This window comes from Capsicum annuum, chromosome 12 (genome assembly GCF_002878395.1).
Source record: "Capsicum annuum cultivar UCD-10X-F1 chromosome 12, UCD10Xv1.1, whole genome shotgun sequence".
In the NCBI taxonomy this organism is placed as follows: Eukaryota; Viridiplantae; Streptophyta; class Magnoliopsida; order Solanales; family Solanaceae; genus Capsicum; species Capsicum annuum.
The window spans coordinates 148,410,997-148,435,417 of NC_061122.1; the positions used below are offsets into that span (position 1 = coordinate 148,410,997).

At 36.9% G+C, this 24,421-nt stretch overlaps 1 protein-coding gene across 1 annotated transcript in view; it reads right to left on the reverse strand.

Annotated features, from left to right (window-relative positions):
• The window catches only part of LOC107850211 (protein CHROMATIN REMODELING 20), an 83,540-nt gene extending 59,383 nt beyond the window's left edge, over positions 1-24,157 (reverse strand). Inside the window, 12 exon segments of the mRNA XM_016694625.2 lie at positions 3,079-3,294; positions 3,372-3,462; positions 4,094-4,383; positions 4,645-5,145; positions 7,922-8,005; positions 8,262-8,354; positions 18,617-18,869; positions 18,959-19,149; positions 23,162-23,254; positions 23,478-23,573; positions 23,687-23,749; positions 23,842-24,157. Coding sequence (XP_016550111.1) covers positions 3,079-3,294; positions 3,372-3,462; positions 4,094-4,383; positions 4,645-5,145; positions 7,922-8,005; positions 8,262-8,354; positions 18,617-18,869; positions 18,959-19,149; positions 23,162-23,254; positions 23,478-23,573; positions 23,687-23,749; positions 23,842-23,964 — 2,094 coding nt within the window. The 5' untranslated portion in view covers positions 23,965-24,157.
• Between the last annotated feature and the right edge of the window lie 264 nt (positions 24,158-24,421).

A 24,421-nucleotide genomic window follows, 5' to 3' on the forward strand; every position in this document is an offset into this window, starting at 1 on the left:
GATGGGACCTGACGAGAACCCGGTGGATTTTTGAAAGTATTCGGGCGAGGCAGGTTTGAAGTGGCTGACCGAATTGTATAATGGCATTTTCAGGACTGTGAAGATGCCCGAGGCTTGGAGATGAAGTACGATGATTCCTCTATACAGGAACAAGGGCGACATTCAAAGTTGCAACAACTACAGGGGCATTAAGTTGCTGAGTCACACTCTGAAGATTTGGAAGAGAGTGGTTGAGCGGAGGTTGAGGATGAGCGTGTCTATTTCGAAGAATCAGTTCGGATTTATGCCCAGTCACTCAACGACAGAGGTAATTCACCTTGTGCGGAGACTAGTGGAGATGCATAGAGAGAGGGGGACTTACATATGGTGTTCATTGACCTAGAGAAGGCGTATGACAAAGTTCTTAAGGAGGTGCTTTAGAGATGCTTGGAGGTTAGAGGGGTCCCGGTGGCGTACATCAGAACGATTAAGGACATGTACGATGGAGCGGAAACTCGGGTGAGGACAATAAGAGGGGATTCAGAGCATTTTCCTGTTTTGATAGGGTTGCACTAGGGACCAACTCTTAGTGCGGATGATGTAGTTTCGATTGATGAGACCCAAGGAGGTGTTCATGATAAATTGGAGGTTTGGGACAAACCCCGGAGTCAAAAGGGTTCAGGTTGAGTACTTGAAATATAAGGTCAGCAACATGACACATAAGGATGAGGTGGTAGTGATGTTGGATTCGCAGGTAGTTTGTAGAAGGGATAGTTTTAAGTATCTTGGGTCTGTGATTCAAGGAAATGGAGAGATTGATGAGGATGTCACGCGCCGAATTGGAGCGGGGTGGCTAAAATGGAGGCTTGCCTCGAAAGTTCTGTACGATAAGGTGTCTCCCAAGCTTAAAGGCAAATTCTATAGAGTGGCGGTCCGTCCGGCCATGTTGTATGGAGTGGAGTGTTGGTCAGTCAAGAACTCTCACATCCAAAAGTTAAAGTGGAGGAAATGAGAATGTTGTGTTGGATGTGTGGACTTACTAGAGGAGATAAGGTTAGGAATGAGACTATTCGAGCGAAGGTGGGAAAGGCCGCGGTGGAGGACGATACGGGAAGTGAGGTTGAGATGGTTTGGGCATGTGATGAGAAGGGGCACGGATGACCCGCTTCGGAGGTGCGAGAGGTTAGCTTTGGATGGTTTCAGGCGAGGTAGAGGTAGGCCGAAGAAATACTGGAGTAAGGTGATTAGACATGACATAGAACAATTACAGCTTACTGAGGACATGACCCTAGATAGGAAAGTATGGAGAACACGAAGCAGGTTAGAAGGTTAGTGTATGGGTGTCGTAGCTAATAGTTAGGTGTGTTTTGGGGTAGCCTTGCTAGTAATTGTAGGACTTTGCACATAGGATGGACTCTCCAATTAGGTGGGTTAGGGGAGATGGGTGCCTGCAGTTTGTTAATGTATCGTACTACTTTGTGGGTGTCTTATTTCTGTTATTTCATCTTGTCTCATGTTCTATTACGATCCTATTTACTATCTCTGTGTCTTGATTCGGGAGTATATCGAAACAAGCCTCTCCACTTTGTAGGTAGTGATATGGACTGCATACATTTTACCCTCCCCAAACCCCACTAGGTAGGAAATCACTGGGTATGTTGTTGTTGTTGATAACACTAGATGTATAAGTTGGGTAGAATGCCAGAAGTGAAATATTATCTTCTTTATGTAAGGAAATGAAAAAAAGTACACATGAGATGGAGAAGATCTTAGTGATGAAGGAAAAAAAAAAAGGAAAGTCAACTTTCTTATTCCTGCAACATACCAAAGTACTACTCACAATTAGGGGTGTTCATGGGTTTGGTTAAAAACCAAACCAAACCGTAAACCGAACCAAACCGATTAAAAAAACCGATGTTTGGTTTGGTTTAGTTAGGTTTGGTTTTAAATTTTTAAAAACCGATGCTATTTGGTTTGGTTATGGTTTTACTTAAAAAATAACCGTGAAAATAACCAAACCAAACCAATAAATTTTATATATATGTGTTATAATTATTTATATATAATTTATAAATAAAATATAAATATTTTATTAAATTTAATCTAAAACTAAATTTTAACTAAAAATTACACAAATACACAACTTATGTTTCAAATATTACAAAAAATCCCAACTCCCTAAATATATTACAAAAATCCCAACATATACACAAAATGCTATGTATATGTCGGCTATGTTATGTATATTAATAGGAAGAGAGAGTAAAGTAATTAAAAAAGTGGGAGAGAGTGTAACTACTTCCAAAAGGGTTGGTATTTATGTTATTTATATAAATTTTAATCTATGTCTAGCTCAACCAATACTTTAGCCCAATTGCCCAAAGCCCCAAACCCAAGCCCAACTCTACCTACTATTACTAACAAGTTAAACCTACAATCCCTACCTCACTTTTTCTACTTCAGCTTTCACAATACGAGTTACCATGGTCCCTGGTTCAAATGGTAGTTTTATGTCTCCTTGTTTATTCAATCGTTTCCCTATATGATTAGCTCACCTAACTAATCTATAAAGTAAACAGATAACTCAAGTTTGCCCAACTCTATCTCTTTTTGCAGTACACTGCAACAGAATACAAAGCTCTGTTTTACAATGTACATGTATGTGTTTGTATGTTGTTGGATAATCTTAGTGCCTACAATACAAAACTGGTGCTTTTCATCTCAATGTTGGTTTTGTCCATCACTGTTCAAATATTTCATGAAAAATTGTTCAATGTGATACTCTTTTCTATGGGTTAAAAAAAGGAGTTTATTCTAGAGATGGTTGGAGTAGGCTAGTCAATAACCAAAAAAACCGAACCAAACCGACGGTTATTTTCTTTTTGTGGTTTGGTTTGGTTTTAGAAATTCAAAAACCGACTAAATTGGTTTTGATTATGGTTTTAACCATTAACCGATCCAAACCGACCCATGAACACCCCTACTCACAATACTTAGAAAACTTCAAAATATCAAACTTGTTGCGATGTGAAATCAGTATACTACTTGAGAGGGCAAGAAGTTAACACACACAAGACCAACAACTGCATAGAAGGAGACCTGGTGAGGTTTCAGTTTTTCTGAGATGCTGTGTGGAATCCTGACAGCCTCTTCCCCTTCCTCCCTCACCACATTAACTATGTAACCGGTTTCAACATCACCAAGCATTTCCAAGCCACCACTTTCATACGAGCTTTTGCAATAATTCCCAGAATCCATGAACATAGTCTTGCTTGAAAATTTTGCTCCTAGAGATTTGAGGCGTTCTTGGCGTTCCTGCAAGTATACGGACATTAATAGACTCCTTGAGAAGCAAGCATTGACAGAAAACATATCATAGCTTGAACTTTTACCTTTTCGATTGCAATTTTCCTTTTTGTCTCTTCCCCTAACTCAGTATCTTCGAGGATTCTTCTAATTTTCTTTTTACGCCTTCTCTTGGTGCTGCTTCAAGAAAACATAGTCCTTCCATTATTTTATTATATTTCTAAGAAGCAAAGCCCTTACACTATTCTCACTCTATTTTGTAGTAGAGAGATGAAAACAGAAAACGCGCTGGAAAATAAGGAGGCTCATCAACCATTACAGAGCATAAATACAAATATAAAACTTTTAAGTCCATTTGGGTGTTTAGACCTCCACATATGAGGCAGAAAATACCCTCTTTTTTCAAACTAAACATTCAACAAAAAGCTTGAGAGAAACTCTCGTTGGTCTCATCAACAACCGCGAGAAAAAGATAGTGGGAGAAGAGAAAACACATCAAGCATTAATAATCCCTCGTCACAACACTTCTCACTTGGCACGAGACAGCATTTTCCAAGACCACGGTAAAACTGCTTAAAATAAAATCTATTTGTCTAGAGAATTCAAACTTGATATTAATATGCTACATGTTAAGAATTCATCAAACTAAAGAGTAGCTCGCCCAGACACACATGTTGCATGAGCTTAATTGACTATTGATTGCCTTGATAATGCAAAAAAAAGACAAATTTCGGGATCAAAACCTAAAGATCTGCAACTTAATGATGTAGGATACACAGTTTACATGGTTATCAAGTACATGGCGTACCTTCTATGCCCATTGACATCAGCATCTGAGTTATCTGAATCTGTGTCTGTACTAGAATCTACCAAACCTTGAGATTCCATGATCTTCTCCAACTCTGAAACCAACGGATGCAGGATACTTGGGGAGCAACAGCAGCATCGCCAACCAGATGTTTTAATTCCCAATAAAGTTTCTTCACCAAGGTTCCTCCTTACACACACACTACAAAATAACCTTTTGCATGATTTACAGCTTAAAAGATCACTGCAACGCCCACACCATCTGCAGTAGCATTCTGAGCAATCAATATCCTGTACAATGTTAACAAGATATGGAGTGAGAAAAAACAGACCACTGTGAATCATTACATCTTGTTATTGGACAGAATTCAAGTCAAAGAACATTAGTTAAGAATAACAGGTAAAGACGTGCATATTATCCAACACTACAGCAATATCCTAACTCATCTAAACAGAAATGCAGCTAATGTTTTCAAAGATGCTATTAACACATAGATTGCATAAATTTGAAACTATCTTCATTACAACTAAGCAAGGATGGCTATAACTTACCTGCATTTTTGTTTTCATAGAAGTTTTGCAGTCGACGCAGACTAGAACTTTCAAAAGAGGATGTGCACGGACTTCAGTAGCCACTTTATCACAGGCAGTGCAGCTATAATTTTGCTTCTCATTGCATGCAGGAAGGGAACTAACAGGAAGCACACTATCTCCATCCCTTTGCGGATTTGATAGATCTCCTGTCTCACTCAAACTACATGTAGGAGACAACATTTTCCCAGGAAGATCCTCCTCATCACTATCTAGTGTAATTATCCAAGACTTTTTACTTTGAGGCTCCATTTCTTCAGAGTTGTGTGAGCGTTTCAACCCTTTGGCCTGGGCATCAAATTCATGTAGACATTTTGAAACTGTGGCATCAATAACCGACGTAACTTCATTGCATTTTGGCGCATCCCCGTCATTAACAGTGGAATACATTTTTGTGTCGAAGCCAGAATCTTGAGATAAAGAACCATTGATTGGATCTGTTGTATCTTCCTGTATCTCCTCCTGGTCAACAGAACAAGCGTACCACATGAAGTAGAATCTAAAAGAACAAAAGCCAAAATCTATGGAGGGATCGAAGAAAATTAAAACAGTAAAGCTTATGCAATCTACTACTGTTCCAATTTGATAGAATATTTTGCATAGCCGTTCTTACCTTCAACAACATTACTGCCAGAAGAAGGAGACTTAGGACTCATTTGGCAATTTGTTAGAATTATGTAGGTATTAGTTATGTGAGCATTAGTTATGTGGGTATTAGTTATGAAGTACTAGTTATGCGAGGATTAGTTTTTTGTCTTCTGCTCCATATAAGATAACACCAATTCCCTCTCAACTTGTACATGTATTAGTTATGTGGTTTCTAAATTGCAAAGCAAGCGTCGTATTAATTTTATACATGAAAAACTTATTTCCTAGCTAGCTATCAAATGTTGTATAACTTATACAGAAATTAATATATGAATAACTTGCTTCTTACTAGAAACCAAATGACCCCTTAAGGTACAGAGTGAACGAGCAGACCTCGATAGCTCTTTAGTATTGTAGTCATATACAAATACAACAATGCAATTCCGGATAGCACACCCAATGAAGTACATTTCATGCACAAACTCAAATGAGTAACACAAAATTCAACATTCAACCTTTTGCCTTTGTCCAATTATGAAGGGCGCATAATAATAGCTACTCTTCAGAATTTTTTATCTTCTTGTTTTTTCCATCTTAATTTTAATATAGAAAACGCTAGCTACCAAGGCTCTGGTTAGGAGGTAAGAGCATAGCTCGTTGAGTCAGGGCGATTATGGGGATGCAATTATTACCTATAGATCTCTTAAAGTGCATTGGATGCCATTATTACCTATAGATCTCTTAAAGTGCATTTTTTAATGATTTCTCGATTATCAAAAGAGAGAGAGAGAGAACACTAGATAGTCTGATGCACACCGTTTATAATCCCAACCATCCGTTGACATAAGGGAATTTAGGATTTAGAAAGGGGATTTCACCATTGGAAATTCTCTGTTCTTCAAATTTCAACATTTGGGAAGAAGCTCAAATGGTAATGTTAATCTATTACCATAAACAAGTCATTTATGCATACGGTTTTTGGGTTATTGGGCATTAACAGGTAAAATCCAACCCAAAACGAGTGGTTTCATTATTCAATTGATATGAGTAAACTAAATTACGCATTGACAATGATAATGAGTTAGAAATTTGAACCATTGACAATTTGAGTTAATAAAATTAAAAATATTTCAGACTTGAATAAGGTGAGGATAAGCGAGAATAGCAAATTGTGGATTAATACCGATTGAATAACCTTGGGTAGTTACCCTAATTGAATATAGGTAATACAACTGGGAATTTGACTATAGTTTGTCTTGAGTAGATAGTTACGATATTTTTCAAATAAATAACACCTAACTTGATATTGATTGATTCTAAATTGTTGAACAAGCAAATGCTTAGCCTACAAACACGGGTTTGGGGCAAGGAAGCTAGTAATGTGAGAGGTGGCTCTTCTTTAGCTTGTGCTTTTCAACAATAACATGCTCTGAAAATTGTTTTCCAGCATTAAAGTGATTTATTGCATTGGGACTAGTTATATTAAAGATACAATAATTAGCAAAAAATTATTTTGACAACATGGATTCCATTATAATGTAAAAATGTTGAATATTCACATGAGATATGATCTATTCTTCAATATTACTATGCTATGATCAAGTGATTTTTGAAAAAATGCACATATACAAGTTGATGTGTATGTTTGTATCAGGTGAGTATATTGACATACTTCTAACGGGTAGCAGCATTACTAGAATACCATTATGTAACAACTGAAATCATCAGGCCTAGCGCACCTCGCATATAGCAATGATCATAAAACAATGTTGTGCCTCCCGTTTTAAGAGGAAAAGAACTAGCAAGTAGCAACAAGTACCGTATGCACTAACTTATCTTGACAGCTACTTTGACGACTATAGTGACGGCTCGATATCAATTCTAGCCTTGGCTCGTAACTTGAGATGTAAAACTATTTTAATGAAACTGCAAGTATTACTTGTGATATTAATATGTAATGTCAACTTTTACCTTATGTTACTTTGATTTGGAAGGAGCAAGTTTTTCATATTATATGTATGCATATATTAGTCCCTGATAATACAGCTATGGTTAAGCTATCCACTCACCAGCCGGCAGGTCCAACCCCCTCTTCTCACTATATACAGATTCCCCAGCTGATGGGTGCTACCACACCAAATGTGTGACTGCTAGTAGAGATCTCCCTCAGAGTAAGCCTCACACTTGCTACGCATGGGCAGTATATTTTAATTATTTTGTTGGACCTTTTCATTATGATTTTTTGAACATATTTCTGGAGTTATGCTTCCATTAGACAGTCTTGAAGATTGAAGAACTGATTTTACGAGTCTTGTGTCGGTTGATCATGAAAACCAATTGTTAGTGCCATTGATTTATGTTGTGGTGATTAATTATCTGATAGCATGATAGGAATGATCTGGGAACAGAGGAAACTATTGGATTTTGTTGTGCACATGGGTAGGCTGGCTAGTTGACCAAGCTTAAGCACCGTTCGCGGCACAAAAGTTGGGTCGCGATGTGAAGTCCCTCCATGGAAGTAGTGAATTTCCAGAGGTCAGATCTTTTGCTCATAATAGTTCACCCTCACGTACAATGGTTCAAGCCCTTCACAGATGGTACACTTCTAGAAACTTACTAGATGCTAAAAATTTTAGAGCATGCTATTTACCAATTTCTGTTTGTTCTTGCGTCTTCTCTGTTGTAAACGTCTGTGAAGCTTCAGATCAGTTTTTAGATCATCTTCCTCTTTAACCTGGAAGACAGAGAAGTTAAAAAAAAATTGTTAACAATGGAATCAACAGCCCAGTGACAGCACCAGAAGTCACCTCTCATCAGCAGAAAATTTGAAATAAGACACAAACAGACATTGGGCTCTTTAAAAGAAAGGAATGTTTCAGGAGAAAAAAAAAAAAGAGAAAAAGAAGAAAAAATGCCATAAACATCTCCATATTTTCAAGAAATGAAGTATCAATGTCAAAGAAAAGAACTAGAATATACCATTAACAGACCTTCTTAAACTTCCTCTTCTGCTCTTCAGAAAGATTTAGCTCACTTTCATTTGGATCAACAGAACTGTCTTTTATGTCCCCAATCTCCTCGACCTAGATTGGATTGGATATAAGACAATGATAATTTTTAAGTAGTTTCCCAGACAAAATAAACAAACATCCTCTGAAGTAAACAAAGGTAAACAGGAAACACAGTACTGTTATGCAGCAAAAAATCTCTAGAATTTAGAATACCATGTAATTTTTTTTAATCAAGAATACCATGTAAGTTACAATATACTTGTCATAACACTAGAAGAAATCAGGAAATAATCACATAAAATGCCCACTTGACAATTATGGAAAGCAAAAAAACATTAGCATCAAGTTTCTATCCCAGAGTACATAGAATAACTTCAAAGAAAAAAATACAAATTTTAGAAAATTGACAGACTAAATGGAAATCATTTGCCTCATTATAAATGAGCTTTCGTTATCCTTTTAAAGATCATTGATTGGTAATGTGGGGATTAAATAATGGCAGTATTATTAGTGGAAACGTTTTCATTGGTATATGTTGGCTCATTGGAGTAAAATTGGATATACTGGAAATGATATAGAACAAGTGTTTGGTTTTACACTAGACACTAGACAAACTTGGATTCAAGAGAGACTTCAGGGAAGAGTTTTAGAGAAGAGCATCGTTGTTATTTTTTGTTGTTTTATCCGAGATTAGTTCAGCAATTGTGTTCCACATTAAATGTGGTGTGAAAATAATACTTCACAATTGTGGTTAGATAATACTGGGATTGCTTATACTAGAATAAAAAATTTCACCCAGAGAAGAGCATCGTTGTTATTTTTTGTTGTTTTATCCGAGATTAGTTCAGCAATTGTGTTCCACATTAAATGTCGTGTGAAAATAATACTTCACAATTGTGGTTAGATAATACTGGGATTCCTTATACTAGAATAAAAATTTCACCAAACGCGTGAAAAAAAAAACACATTTATCCCGGAATTGTTATCTCTTATCCTTGTTAAAAAGCGATCGCTTAGCTTTCAATCTTTACTTGCTTTATGATAAAAGTGAACAACCCCCTCAGAATCTTATTTTCATCCTTTTCTACAATCTATTGCCCTGTTTTCTTTCTAGGACTCTCAAGTGTAGGAGAAGTATATTACAGCGAACCAACTATTACTACACCTCAATCCCAAGTAAGATGGGGTTGGCTAATGAATCCTTACTGTTTTGTCGCTAAAAAATAAAGCTTGCTAAGCCCATCACAAGAATTTTTTCTATGACACAAAAAGTTCTCTATATTTCAACTAGCATATAAGACTCTGACAAGACCAAAAGGCTCCAAGTGAACATTGGACACTAAAGTAAACATATTAACATGAACGGACCAAAAGTTTCCTACTGAACATTGGAGCTAAAGTAAACGTACTACATATCTAAAACGCAATCCCAATTACGTAGAATCACTATTGATCTTTTACTTTCATTAAGCTCTATTTTTAGCTAGGTCCAAATGGGTTACAAGAGATTGTGGGTCCTTCATGAAAAGTTGTTTCCATGTTATTTAGGTCTAACCTGTCCCTTTCTAACACATTTGATTTCCACTGTTTCACCTCTACAAAAACGATGCATCTAGAGGTCGGCGTAGGGCATGACCAAATCAATTTAAGCAACACTCTCACTTTCTCCTCTATATTTGCTTACACTTGTGCAGGATGTGGCCATTTTAATTTTGTCTAAGCTTGAAATAACCATACTTCTATCTTAATATTCACATTTTTGTGACACTCATCTAGTGGGTATTTTGAAATTTATACAACAACAACTACATACCCAGTATATTCTAACAATGTGGAGTCTGGGGAGGGTAAGTGTATGCAGCCCATACCACTATCTCCGAGATGAGTTAGAGGTTGTTTCCGATAGACCCCCGGTTCAAGACAAAAACAATCTAGAAAAGAGATAGTAAAGTAACAAGAAACAATAGGCATTAATGTACTTTGAAATTTATAAGACTAGTATTCACTATCATAAACATTGTTGTTCTTATACGTGTATCACATAGCACCCCGGTACCATCTTATTTTACACGTGTAGTGTCTTCTTTTAATATTTTCTCTTAGAACATCAAGCCTAGATATCTGAATTAGTTTGCATTAGGCATCAAAGTTCCCGCCTTGTCTCGCCCAAATTACTTTTCTTATCTGAGTACATATAATTTTACTTCTACCTAGTCTAAAACCTTTACTCTCTAGAATACATCTCCATAGTTCAAGTTATTGGTTAACAACCTAGCTAATTTGCTAATAAGCACAATATTGTTTGAAAATAGCTAATGGAATACCATCTTCTATATGATTCGTTAGCTTATCCATAACTAGGGTAAACAAGTATGAGCTAATTGTCAACACCCTGGTAGCTTCATCAATTAGCACAATATCATCCGCAAGTACCATATGCCATGTAATCTCATACTGTATTGTTAATTAGCTCAATCATAAATAGGGTATATACAGGATGATCCCTAGTGTGAATCCACAGTTAGCAACTCAGTTATACCTTCTACCACTATTCTCTACACTATGACGGTTCCTTCATATATATCTTTTATGACATTCAGGGAATGTGTTGAATAAACTCCCCTGGGGCCGAAAAAATAACAGACAAAGCTTTACTTAGATAGGGGTTTTAATGGTCTCATTTTTCTTTAGTGATTGGAAAGGAGGGGTATATTGTAGAAAGGGAAGGCGGAAGCATCGAATGGCTAAGAGAAGCAGCTCGGCAAGGAAGGAACGGGAAATCGTCAAGGATGAGTTCTTTGTTGGTGTAATGAAGGACTTTTCTTCTCATAATTACTATAAATATAACTCTACCTATAACTATAACCCAGTGTATTCCCACCTAGTGGGGTCTGGGGGGGTAAGATGTACGCAGTCCATACCTCTAAATATATATTAAAAACTATTAATATAAATCCCTTCCAAGAAAACATATTCACCGCTGAAAATTTCGGAACTTAACTAGTCTTAAAAAAACAGGTCTAGCTAACTTTTAACTTTCAGAAAATTCTTATTAATTTAACAAACCCACAATAACTTTGTTATATTCTTCATTGCTAGTGATGAATGAGTAAACCTACAATAACTTTGTTATATTCCTCATTGCAAGAGATCACTGACTAAGGTTTTCCCCATATTAGTGCTTCTCTTTTTTTTGATAGTTGAAACTGGTAACTTGTCTGTATTAATAGACAAAACAGTACACAGGTTGTACTGAAACCATATTTACAAAAGCACTTCAGGTATTCAAAGATAAACTGCTATCCTAAATGCTACTCAGAACATCAATAATATCAATAGATTCTTCTGAGTAAGTCTGCTAACACCAAAAACAAAAAATCAAAAGACAATTCAACTTGATGATGAGGAACATTAAAAATCTAAACCTAGTCTAGAACCTTCATGAATCAAAAATCAATTTTGCTACTTCTAGAAAGAGAAAGTCAATTTGAATTTTGCTACTAGTTGTCAAATTTATCTTTTACATAATTCTAGAATACTTGGCAATTAAGAAAATGAGTTGTCAACTATGAGTTGTCAATGAGTTGTTTGAAGCCTATAAATAGAGGCAATGACCTCTAGCTATGTAGTTTTTAAGTTCAACTCTTCTATTAATGAAACTTTGTGTTTTCTTTTAAGATCTTGGATTAGATCTTGTATTTTAAGGGCTTTGGATTAAGCTCTTGTTATCCGTGGATTCGGATTGTCTTTAAAGCGCTACCACACGTTAAAATTATTCCTTCAACAAATTGTGTGGTTTACTTTACTTAGCACATTAGAGAGTTCCTCTAAACATTGTGCTACATCAGTTTGATATCAGAGAAATGGAGGATCTTCTTACGAGGGTGAATAACCTAGAAGAAAAATTGGATCAACAAATCGCTACTCTTCGTGAAGAACTCACTAAGAGGTTTGAAGAAGTTGTATTAGTGAGAAACAATCAAGGAGGTGTTGCCAGAAACCGGAGACAACATCGAGCTCAATATGTGGAAGAGGAAGATGATGTGGAGGAACATGATCTTTATGCACAACCAAGAAGAGGTCATGCAAATGGTGGAGATATGTACAAGATTAAGGCTGAAATCCCATCTTTCAATGGTAATGTAAACATTGAATTCTTGATTGGATCTATGGGGTGGAGACATTCTTTAAGATTATGAACATCCCTCCAGATCGTCGAGTACCATTGGTGGCATATAAATTGAAAGGAGGTGTTGGAGCTTAGTGGAATCGTCATCAAGAAGAGCTTCGTTTGAAGGGTGAAAATCGTGTAAGATACTGGCCACAAATGAAAGCACTTCTAAAGGCTAGGTTCTTGCCTGTGGATTATGATCAACTCTTGTACCTACAGTTCCATAACTGTGTTCAAGGTAATAAATCTGTTTCTGATTATACAGAGGAGTTCTTAAGATTACAAGTAAGGTGCAATCTTTCTGAAAATGAAGACCAACGAGTCGCAAGTTATATCAATGGTCTCAATGATTCTATCCAAGAACGTCTTGGCATACAACAAATTTGGTCAATAGATCAAGCTCAAACACTTGCCTTGAAAGCTGAGAGATAAATAAAGACCAAGAAGTCTTATAAAGCCGCGTCTTATTCTCGCCTAGAAAGTATATCAAAAAGTTCTCCACACCAAGAGGAGGGAAAGTTTATTCCCTCTAAAGCAAAGAAAGATGAAAAGGCACCATCTTCTAGCAAAAATAATGATAAGCAACAATCTAATACGATCAAGTGTTAAAAGTGCCGCGAAGAGGGACACATATCAAGCAACTGTCCAAGAAAGAAGTTTGTCATGAAAGTGATGAAGAGGTGTACAACTATGAAAGTTAAGGTAAACCCGAACTACGTGAAGAAGAGGGAGAAGAAATAGTATGTGTGGTCAAACGCCTTCTATGCTCAACCATGCAACCTGAAGAGACACAACGAAAAAGGATATTCAAAAGCAAATGCACTGTGAATGGAAAGGAATGCAAGTTGGTAATTGATAGTTGTAGCTGTGAGAATTTAGTTTCGCAAAATATGGTTAAACAATTAAATCTTGAGACACATGATCACCCGAATCCATATACTATTGGATGGCTCAAGAAAGGAGTGAAGATCAGGATCACCAAACAATGTTGGTTACCACTTTCTTTGGGTAAATATTATTGATCAAATGTTCTATGTGATGTGGTTGATATGGATGCATGACATGTTCTTCTTGGAAGACCCTGGCAATATGATGTGAACACCACACATAAAGGAAGAGACAATTGGTATTCTTTCATTTGGAACAAACGAAAAATCATTATACTTCCAAACAAGATTACTAATAATGCCTCTAAAGTAGAGGAGAAGAGTATGTTAACCATCACTCAAAATCCAAATGTTAACCATCACTCAAAATCCAAAAGAATTTGCTCAAGACTTGAAGAAATCAAAATTATGTGCCGCATTAGTCGTCAAAGGAGATGAGCAACCAACAAAAGAAATTCCTATCTGAATACCAAAGCATACTTGGAGAGCCTCAACATCTACCTTCTATGAGGAATATTCAACATCAAATAGATTTTGCTCCAGGTGCTAGTCTTCCCAACCTACCACACTATAGGATGAGCCCAAAAAAGCATGCAATTCTAAGGGAGAAAGTAGAAGAGTTATTGCGTAAGGGACATGTTAGAGAAAGCATAAGTCCATGCGCTATACCAACACTACTCATGCTAAAGAAAGATGGATCTTGGCGGATGAGCGTGGATAGTAGGGCTATCAATAAAATCACTACAAGGTATAGATTTCCTATCCCACGAATGGATGACATGCTTGACCAACTCAGTGGAGCAAAGGTGTTTTCGAAGCTTGATCTAAGAAGCGGATATCACCAAATACGAATTAGACCCGGTGATGAATGGAAGACTGCATTCAAGACAAAAGAGGGGTTGTATGAATGGCTAGTTATGCCATTTGGAATTTCTAATGCTTTTTCGTCCATTCTTGTCACAGTTTCTAGTTGTCTGTTTTGACGGCATATTGATCTATAGAAAAAATATGGAGGAACATTTTGAACATGTCAAAAAGGTGATGGATGTATTAAAGGAGAATGAGCTCTATGTTAACTTAAAGAAGTGTGTATTCCTTGAAACAAAACTAGCTTTCTTAGGCTTTATTATCTCAAGTGAGGGGATTCAAGTTGATGAGTCTAAAATAGATGCAATAAAGGGATGGCCAACTCCAAAAATTATCTCTGAAGTGAGGAGCTTCCATGGTTTCACCACTTTCTATAGAAGATTTGCGAAGAACTTTAGTATTATCATGGCACTAATCACTGAATGTTTAAAGAAAGGGAAGTTCAAACGGGATGAAAAAGCTGAAGCTAGTTTCATGGAGATTAAGGAAAAGTTGTCATACTCTTGTATTAGTGTTACCCGATTTTAACAAGACCTTTGAGTTGGAATGTGATGCTAGTGGAGCAGGCATTCGGGTTGTTTTATCACAAGAAATGAAACCTGTTGCTTTCTTCAGTGAGAAGTTAAGTGAAGCAAACAAAAGTGGAGTAATTACCAGCAAGAGCTGTGTTCCGTTTATAGAAACAGAGCACTGAAGACATGGGAGGTCTATTTAATGCCTAAAGAGTTTATTGTCTACACTGATCATCATTCCTTGAAACATTTTAGAAGTCAAAAACATGCGGATCGCATGTTAACAAGATGGGCAGCATACCTGGAGAGATTCAATTATCTTATTGTCCACAAGTCCAGAGTAACTAATCGAGTGGCAGATGCTTTAAGCCGACGTGCAAGTCTCATGGTTTCTTTTGAAGCTGAGTGACCAGGAGTAGACCAAATAAAAGAACTATATGAAAATGATGAAGACTTCGGGCGAATCTGGGTTAAACAAACGAAAGGTTTACCATTAGAAGAGAACTTTGTGGTACAAGATGGATATCTCTTTAATGTAAACTGCTTATGTATTCCCAGAGGTTCTCTACGAGACAAGTTGATTCGAGAGATGCATTCATGTAATCTTAGCGGCCATGTTGGGCGTGATAAAACTATTGCTAATTTGGAAGCACGCTACTATTGGCCACAATTTAAGAGAGATGCCGGCAAAATTGTGCAAAGGTGTCCCGTTTACCAATCATACAAAGGTCAGGTTCAAAACACCGAACTCTATATGCCATTACCCGTTCCAAGTGCACCTTAGGAAGACCTATCAATGGATTTTGTACTTGGCTTACCAAGGATAAGGCGAGGACATGATGTTGTTTATGTGATAGTAGACAGATTTTCTAAAATGACTCACTTTATCCCTTGCCGTAAAACGACGGATGCCCATCATGTAGCTAATCTTTTCTTCAAAGAAGTAGTCAGACTACATGGTGTTCCAAGATCAATTATTTCCGATCGAGAGCAAATTTCTTGCTGCATTTTGGCTTACTTAATGGAAACAATTCAACACAGAATTGAAGTTTTCAAGCACTGCCCATCCACAAACAGATGGCCAAACAGAAGTGGTGAATAAATTTCTAAGAAATTTAATTCGATGCATCTGTGGAGATAAGAAAGGACAATGGGATTTAGCTTTATCCCTTGCGGAGTTTGCCTACAATAATTCTAAGCATAGGTCTACGGGTCGTAGCCCTTTCTCCATTGTGTACACTAGAGTTCCAAGACATGTGGTTGATTTAGTGAAAGGAGAGATTGCCTACTGGTGTTCACGGAAAATTAAGGCAAAAGAAATATGGCCCATACACTATTCTAAAGAAGATCAACGACAATGCCTATGTGGTATATTTGCCAAGTGAGATGAATATTTCAAATACTTTTAATGTGGCTGACCTATCACTCTATCATCTAGAGCAAACACTTTACGAAGAAAACTCGAGGTCGAGTTTCAAAGAAGTAGAGGAGAATGATGAGGAACATTAAATTCTAAACCTAGTCCATAATGATGAGGAACATTAAAACCTAGTCCAGAACCTTCATGAATCAAAAATCAATTTTGCTACTTCTAGAAAGAGAAAGTCAATTTGACTTTGCTACTAGTTGTCAAGTTTATCTTTTACATAATTCTAGAATACTTAGCTATTAAGAAAATGAGTTGTCAACTATGAGTTGTCAATGAGTTGTGTATGAGTTGTACAAAGGCTTTTGAAGCCTATGAATAGAGGCAATGACCTCTAGCTATGTAGTTTTTAAGTTCAACTCTTCTATTAATGAAACTTTGTGTTTTCTTTTAAGATCTTGGATTAGATCTTGTATTTTAAGGGCTTTGGATTAAGCTCTTGTTATCCGTGGATTCGGATCGTCTTTAAAGCGTTATCTTACCACACGTTGAAGTTGTTCCTTCAACAAATTATGTGGTTTACTTTATTTAGCACATTAGAGAGTTCCTCTAAACATTGTGCTACATCACTTGATCTTCTTCCCACATCCTCAAATCATCTGGAATTTCTTTCTTTCCAGATTGTCCACCAAACACTTCCTGGGACAGTTCTCCATCTATCCTTGTCTATTGCCTGAGAGCCTGCTTCCCCCCAACTGTGTAGAACATCAATGATCCTTCTGGGCATTGCCCAAGATATTCCGCTAAGATTTTAATGAACATTGTCCAAAGTTGTTCTGTAATTTTACAATGTAGAATATTTGTGCCTCTTTTTTAATAGTGTTCTCATTGTTTCCTTCCTTTTTTGTTCTTTTACATATCATGTCGTATATCATTTCATACTTACAAAATATCCACTATCCCTTCAAGTAATTTGTTCATATTAGAGGTGTAAATTGCCAAAGTCCGATCACAGGCTCCTCAAGCTTGCTTGACCCATAAGGTTTCAAGCTTGAACTGCTAGAATATGGATACAACCAATCCCGAGCCTCAAATTACCAATTTGAAGTTGAATGACATAAAGGCCTATTTGACTTCGAGTTTTTGTTCACTTACAATCTTCCTACACAATATCGCAATCAGAGCTCCTATATCACTATTCCAATACTTAAAATAAAACAGATTGCATAGAATAAAAAAAAACTACAAAGCACCTGGTTGGTTCTATACACTCAACATAATACTAATTATAAGGCATCATCTCTTTCATCTTAAACTTAAGCACCTCTTACAATAATAGTCACTCCGTTTTACTCAACTTCTTCGCTTCTAGTTCTACTCACTGCTTTATTGCACCCTTTTTTAATAATGGTGGTGTCTGGGATAGCTCAGAACGAGTATAGATATATAAGACCTCTTGCCCATTTAGGATTAGGCAGAGAGAAGAAATCACCTTGACATTATTTTATCAGCACACCATCATTTTCTCCTCCCTTTGCACTTCATGACAACTCCACACATTAGCTTCTCATGCCTCCACTCACTAAATGTTTTACTGATGCAAAGCCCCCTATTAGCATCATCTCGCTTTATTCTCCAGCTCCGAAATATCTTCGAAGTTAGCTCTTTGAATTAGAGAAGTGTAGCTATTATTCTGAGATTTTTCTTCTTATTAGGAGTAGCAGGTCGGAGGATAATTAGTTCTGGTCTTTGTTCTACTTCTACCATGGTTGATTGAAAAAAATTGATATCCTTGATTGGTCACCCTGATTGAGTTTTGTCTTTTTGTATCTTGAAGCATGAGTCGTTCAAATATAGCACCAAGTCAACCTCAAACATCAAAAGAATTGGCTCAGTCAAGCTCAAGCCAGCTAAGTTTTTTCGTGGTTTCTTCTCTTACTCGACTCAGATTGTATACACCCTAGGACATACTCCCTAGATAGGAAATCTGGGTCAAATCCTCTCTAAACCAACGATTTTGGAGCACTTTAAGTTTCTCACACTAATTGCCCAAATTATTCAGCAATCTACATTTATTTTCCTTTCTCCCTCGCTTCTTTTGGCTGCAGGCCATCAATGATTCCCATCTATTCATAGATCCTCGCTCAAGTACCTCTCACTCAAATGCCTCTGTTCTTGGGAGATATAAGTATGGTCAACGTTCCTTCTGCCATGTGGGATGTTAAGTAGAAAGGGCCACTGTCTGTAATGAAGTTTGTCAGTCATTGGGTAGAAGAGGAAATGGAAGAATGTAAGTCATGTTTCAGAGGCAACTTTAGTGAGATAAAGCGGTATCAAACTAATCAGTCGGGGAGGGTAAGGAGTATTGAAGGTCAAGTTTCAGGCGCAACATCAAGGAGATATAGCGGTAGCAATTGGGGCACGCAAGGCCAAAATAAACGAAAGAAGATTATTCATGTATTGAAATGCAAAAACATGCAACAAGGGAAACATCTCAACCAATCATAACGAAATACATCAAACTGATTCACCTCATCCACTCCAGGAAATTTCAGTCCAAACTCAGCAGCTTGCTGTGGCGTACTAGCGAGGTAAACAGAGGCCCAACCTTTGCTTCCAAATGAAACAGTACCCGTAGATGATGACGAGTTATCAGAGCATAATTTGCTGAAAGAGTCCCAATCTACCTTGCTGCTCCCTCCCTGAGCCTCGCTGCCATCATTTCCAGCAAGTTTTTTTGCCAAGAAGCCACTGGCACCCTCCTCAAAGACTTTTCCATATCGCCTGCCCCATAATATAGACAGTGGCCAAAATCACAACACGCAACTTTTACCACTGAGTTAGTAACTGGAAAAAATAGTGGAGTCACTTGCCTTTCTACAGGTCTGTGGCTTTGAAGATAATTCTCAGCATCAGCAATTACTCCAGTTAGGTCGTTTGTCAACTCTGAACCAACCCACTGAGTCCTATTTCTCCATGCTTCAGTGCAGCAACCATGAGGAGCCTGACTCTCGATCCACTTATAGAGACTAGGGAGTTCAATTCCAGCACCATCCAATTGTTCCTAATCATATCAGCATGTTGAAGCTCATAAAAAAGAATTAGGAACTAAGAGCTACAAACATCAAGCATACTAACAACAACACGACATAACAATAAAAAACAAATCACATAGTAAAAGAGAAAAAGCTCCTGTATTTCCTTTTCTTACTGATTTTGTTATGCTTTACTCAAACCGAGAGTATAGAAAACAGCCTTTCTACCTTCACAAGGTAAGGGAAACGTCTGCATACACACTACCCTCCCCAGACCCACTTGTGGGATTACACTGGGTTTGTTGTTTTTGTTGTTGTAGTTAAAAAGAAAACCGAAGAGGAGTCTAGTAGCTTAACCAAGTGAACTAGACCGTCTATAACATGGACAAAGAAAAAAGAAATGGTAAATAATTTAGTCTCCTCTTTTATTTTCCTTTCGAAGGCCCCACCCCATATCTACTACCCGAACCAGTGCTTTTAGAATCAAAATATTCAAAAAACAAAGAGGAGTCTAGTGGCTTAACCAAGTGAACTAGACCGTCTATAACATGGACAAAGAAAAAAAGAAATGGTAAATAATTCAGTCTCCTCTTTTATTTTCCTTTCGAAGGCCCCACCCCATATCTACTACCAGAACCAGTGCTTTTAGAATCAAAATATTCAAAAAGCCAACAAGGTTCATGGGGCTTGAAGCGAAAAGCAAGAAGTGAAGCGCACAGTTACATATATGAATTTAGTACTATAACACTAGGTCCATGGGGCTAGAAGCGAAAAAAAAAAAAGTGAAGCGCACAATTCAATATATGAATTTAGTAATATATAATAAAAGTGCAATTAAAAGCTAATGTCAAACATCCAATGCACAATAATGCCAATATTAATTCAATTCCTCAAAATTGAGATTCAATGAACCGCTGTTTTTCTTTGGGATCGCTATGTGTGTCTTTATTTGAAATGCACACTTCTTTTTTGAAAACCTGAAATACACACTTCAATATAACCCATGGTTTCACCCCTGTAGCGTTAAACCCTCGCTTCGCATCACTTCAATACTTTAAACGACAAAATGGTGACTTTTAAAAACACTCACCCAAACATAAAGGAGATAACAAAACTGAACTTGAAATGCCAATAGGTTCCCTAGAAAATTGTGTGAATGTACTTTGTTTTATTAAGGTCATGACAACCAACTAACATATAGTGCACCTATTATATCATGGAAAAGATAGATCAAGACAGCAATAAATGCATGCTGGATTAAGTGAAAAGTAAAATTTCAAACTGATTGTTGATCTGGCATCCCTCTTAATCTTCACTAGGACATACAAAATGTCAGTGGAGATAATTTAATGTCACTTTGTCCTTCAAAAAAGTGTGATCATTTCAATAGGTAAATTTCAGATGTAGACACATCCATCAAGATAATAAAAAAGCACTCAGTTGCTTGTGATAAGAATTAAATGAACTTTCACCATGATGAATGCTCAAAGTTACCTTTCTGAGAGAAGAGAAAACAATTAAAGTTAATAAAACATCAATAATAAAAACAAAAGGGCCTCTTCTATTGCAAGGACAAAAATTAGAATTAATACGGCTGAAAGAAAAGCTTAAGTTGGCTGACTATCATTACAATCTTAACAATTTACATCCTTTCTAAATCCAAGTATATTCTCTTTCCTTATGTTATTGAAATATATACTAGCTTGTCATAAGTCAAATTCTCTGTATTTCTCACTGACATCCCCCAAAACAATGAGTTTCATAACTCAATTCTCCCCTTTCTCAATTCTTTTTACCTAACAATTAGACATCAGATATCATGAAACGGCAAACGGAACTTGCTTTCTTGAATTGAAAGCTCTATTTCATCTACTCAAAACAGCTACAGATTGAAACAAACACTGGATGACATCACCCAAATCAAAGCATTACAGAACTCAATTCTCCGTCTTGAGCTGGGGGTCTATCGGAAACAGCCTCTCCATCTCACCTCTGATGTGAGATTACAGAACTCAATACTCCCCTGTTCTCAAATCCTTTGTACCAAACAACTATATGTCAGATATCAAGAAACAGCACAAGGAACTCTCTTTTTTCATCGATTTACTCAATTTTCTTTAACTCAAATAGCTACAGACTGAAACGAATGCTGACCAACATTCCCCAAACCAATGTAATACAAAACTCAATTCTGCCCTGTTCTCTATTCCTTTACATTAAACAACTACATATCAGGATTTATGAAAAGGAAAGGAAACTCCATTTTTTCAGCTGATAAGCTCAAACTCCATTTTTCAATTGATTGGCTCAATTTTCTTTAAACTCAAAAAAGCTGCAGATTTTTTTTGTAACCTAATTGCTATGCATAACTTTATCCTTAATGATCATTTCTTTTTCTAATAAAGGTGCATTGTAGCCTAATTGTCAGCAGCATATGGGATAACAGACATCAAAAGTTGGAGTAGTATAGGTAATATGGAAGTGAGTCCTTGTGTGATGAGCAAACCAACAGTGCATTGGGGAGCCTGAGATTCTAAATTGGGGTACAGAAAAATCCGTATACTTTGTAGCTACGAGTTGGCCCTTCCAATCACTGTATGATGAGCCAAACAGTGTCTACACGGTAATATGAGATTTTAAAAAAGGCCCACCAAACATCATTAAGTAATCAACTCTAATTTCTTTGCCTTTTCCAGCTTATAGTTAAGCAAGATGTGTGGAAAACCAAATGTTAGTTCAATTGGGTGTTACATATCACAAAAATAGCAAGAGAACTGCACTTGATAAAAGACCTTTTCCTGACCAAATTATGGAGGCATTGACAGTCAAACTAGTGCAAATATTCCACAACATAAACAATGATTCGACATACTCTCTTCCCGTGAGTTCATCTGTTCCCATCTACTGACTTCACTAGTTTTTTTATATGTGAAAAAAGATTGAAATGACTTCATCAGTTTTATATGCCTTGTGAAGCAGTTCCATTGAGAGTTGTTCCTGTGAGAATTTGTCTCTTTTGCCTTCTATATAAATGTGTTTAAGTAACTGTTATCTAAGTTTCGAAATCATCCAAATCAATGTGAAACCCCGAAACCTCAGGTTATAGTACGTCTATCCAAACCAGTCGCATCTCCTAAACCTGACAGCATTAGCCAAGTGTAAATTTGGCATGAAACTCAGATAAAATATCAAGTGTCACTTTCAAGTAGTTGAGAAATTAATTGACTGCCTCCAAGTTCAACAGTTGCAGTGAAAACACGGGGAAGTAGGGAACTGAGGACCAAGATTCAAATTCAGTAGAAAAGAGATTAGGTGAATTTTTCCTATTGACCTAAGCACTGTGGGCAAATTTACTCAACACCTATGCAGGTGGGATTCAAAGTCAGCAGAAAAGATACTAGGTGGATTCTTCCTACTTGCACCCAGGGGTGTGTCCCAGAAGTCAATAAAGTGGGTTGAGAACCATGAGGTCTCAGGTTCAAATCCCAAAAGAAACAAAAACACCAGGTGATTTCTTCCTATTTGTCCTAAGCTCCTAGCCTTGTCTAGACAGAGCTACCTAGTACCTGTTGTTGGTGTGAGGGGGAAGGTCTCCTGAGGAATTTGTCGAGGTGCACACAAGCAGACACCACAGTTATCAAAAAAAGACTGTCTAAGCATTGTGGGCAAAGTAACTTGACACCTATGCTACTGGAAGGTACGAGGTGCCTCTCTACCCCTACCCCTACCTTTTTACCCCTCTACTTTTACTACTATTTTAAAAATAAACACTGTTGCTATGTCTCCCTATCAGTTTAACTAAAAGCAAATGTTGTCCTTTTGTGCTCTTGTTTTCATGAAGTTTGACCCTAAGTACATTGCCAATACATTACTAGTGTAAACTAAACATCCTTGAGCATGCTTTAATCAGAAATTAGCAAGAAAAAGGTACCCTTTTTATGTTCATTCAAAGCTTCTAGATAACAAAGTAGTTAAAGTCCCTTTTTTCAGTCTTCTCTCAAATCAACAAATCCCATTTGACAGATAAAGAATAAAGCATACCAACAAATGAGCACTTTCAGTCTCCAGATCATCAAGAACAGCTTCCCACTCTTCTTTGAAGGTTGTCATTTCATCAGCTACAGCATTTTCCAGCTGAAAATCACCAAAAATTCAAAGTAAATAGACAAGGAGGTTAATAGTTTCATTGATAAACATTAAAGTTGGAGGTCATGGGATCAAGTTGTGGAAACAGCATCTTGCAGGAATGCAAGGTAAGGGGCTGCGGCCAATAGACCCTTGTGGGTCCTGCTTTAGTGGCTGCCCTTTTCTCTAAAGACTTTTCTCTAAAGATGAGAAAAATGAAATGAAAATGCACCTCATCTCCTGTAAGAGTTTGTGACAACTCTTCCCTAACATCAGTCTCCACTCTAGACAGTGACTCTTCTTCTAAACTCTCTTGAGCTTCTGCAGCCTATAAGAATCACAGCCCAAAAAAACGTTAAAAGACAACTGCAACCGACAAAATTCAATGTTAAATCAAAAAAAAAAAAAAAAAAAGAGGAGAGGGGGAATAGATTTTCCAACCTTACTCTCAATTTCTATAAGCTCAGCAATGAGCTCTTCAATCTCCTTATCAGTTAAGGGTTCCTACAAAACAATGAAACAAAAAGAAAGAAAAACACTCGTGCAACCAAAGAATAATTTTTTTAAAAAAATGAAATGGATGGGCGATGTTAAACCTGAGGAAGAGATTGTTGATTATCATCATCATCGTCGTTAATAAAAGAATCATCAGAAGGAGAAGAAGCCTTTTCTACGTCGTCTTCTTCCATTGCAATGGATTTTTCCTCTTCATATTCCATCTCTTACCCTCTTTTTCAACCTTTTTTTGATTTTCAAAATGACAAGGGAAGGAAAGGACAGCTCTTGGTTACTGGGATTTGGCGGAGCGGAGATAACAACTGAGGAAACTGGCTGCTTTTGGTAAAGCTGATCTGGACGCCGTAACAAGAGCTGGCGACCGAAATATGCAGCATTTTTGAAAAAAGTAAAATAACTATGTCAATAAATATAAAAAATGATCAAAATATATGGGATTTTTTTTTACAGCACAATGTGAATAGTACATCAGTATAAATAACATAAATCCCAACCTTTTAGAATTAATTACACTATATCTTTTTAGTTAATTTACTCTCTTTTCCTATTAATATATATCCGTCAACCGACATATACAACACAACGTATGTATATTCGAATCTATTAATATCCTTCAAAAAAAAAATATCGGATATCCTGCAATTAAGGACGTAATTAACG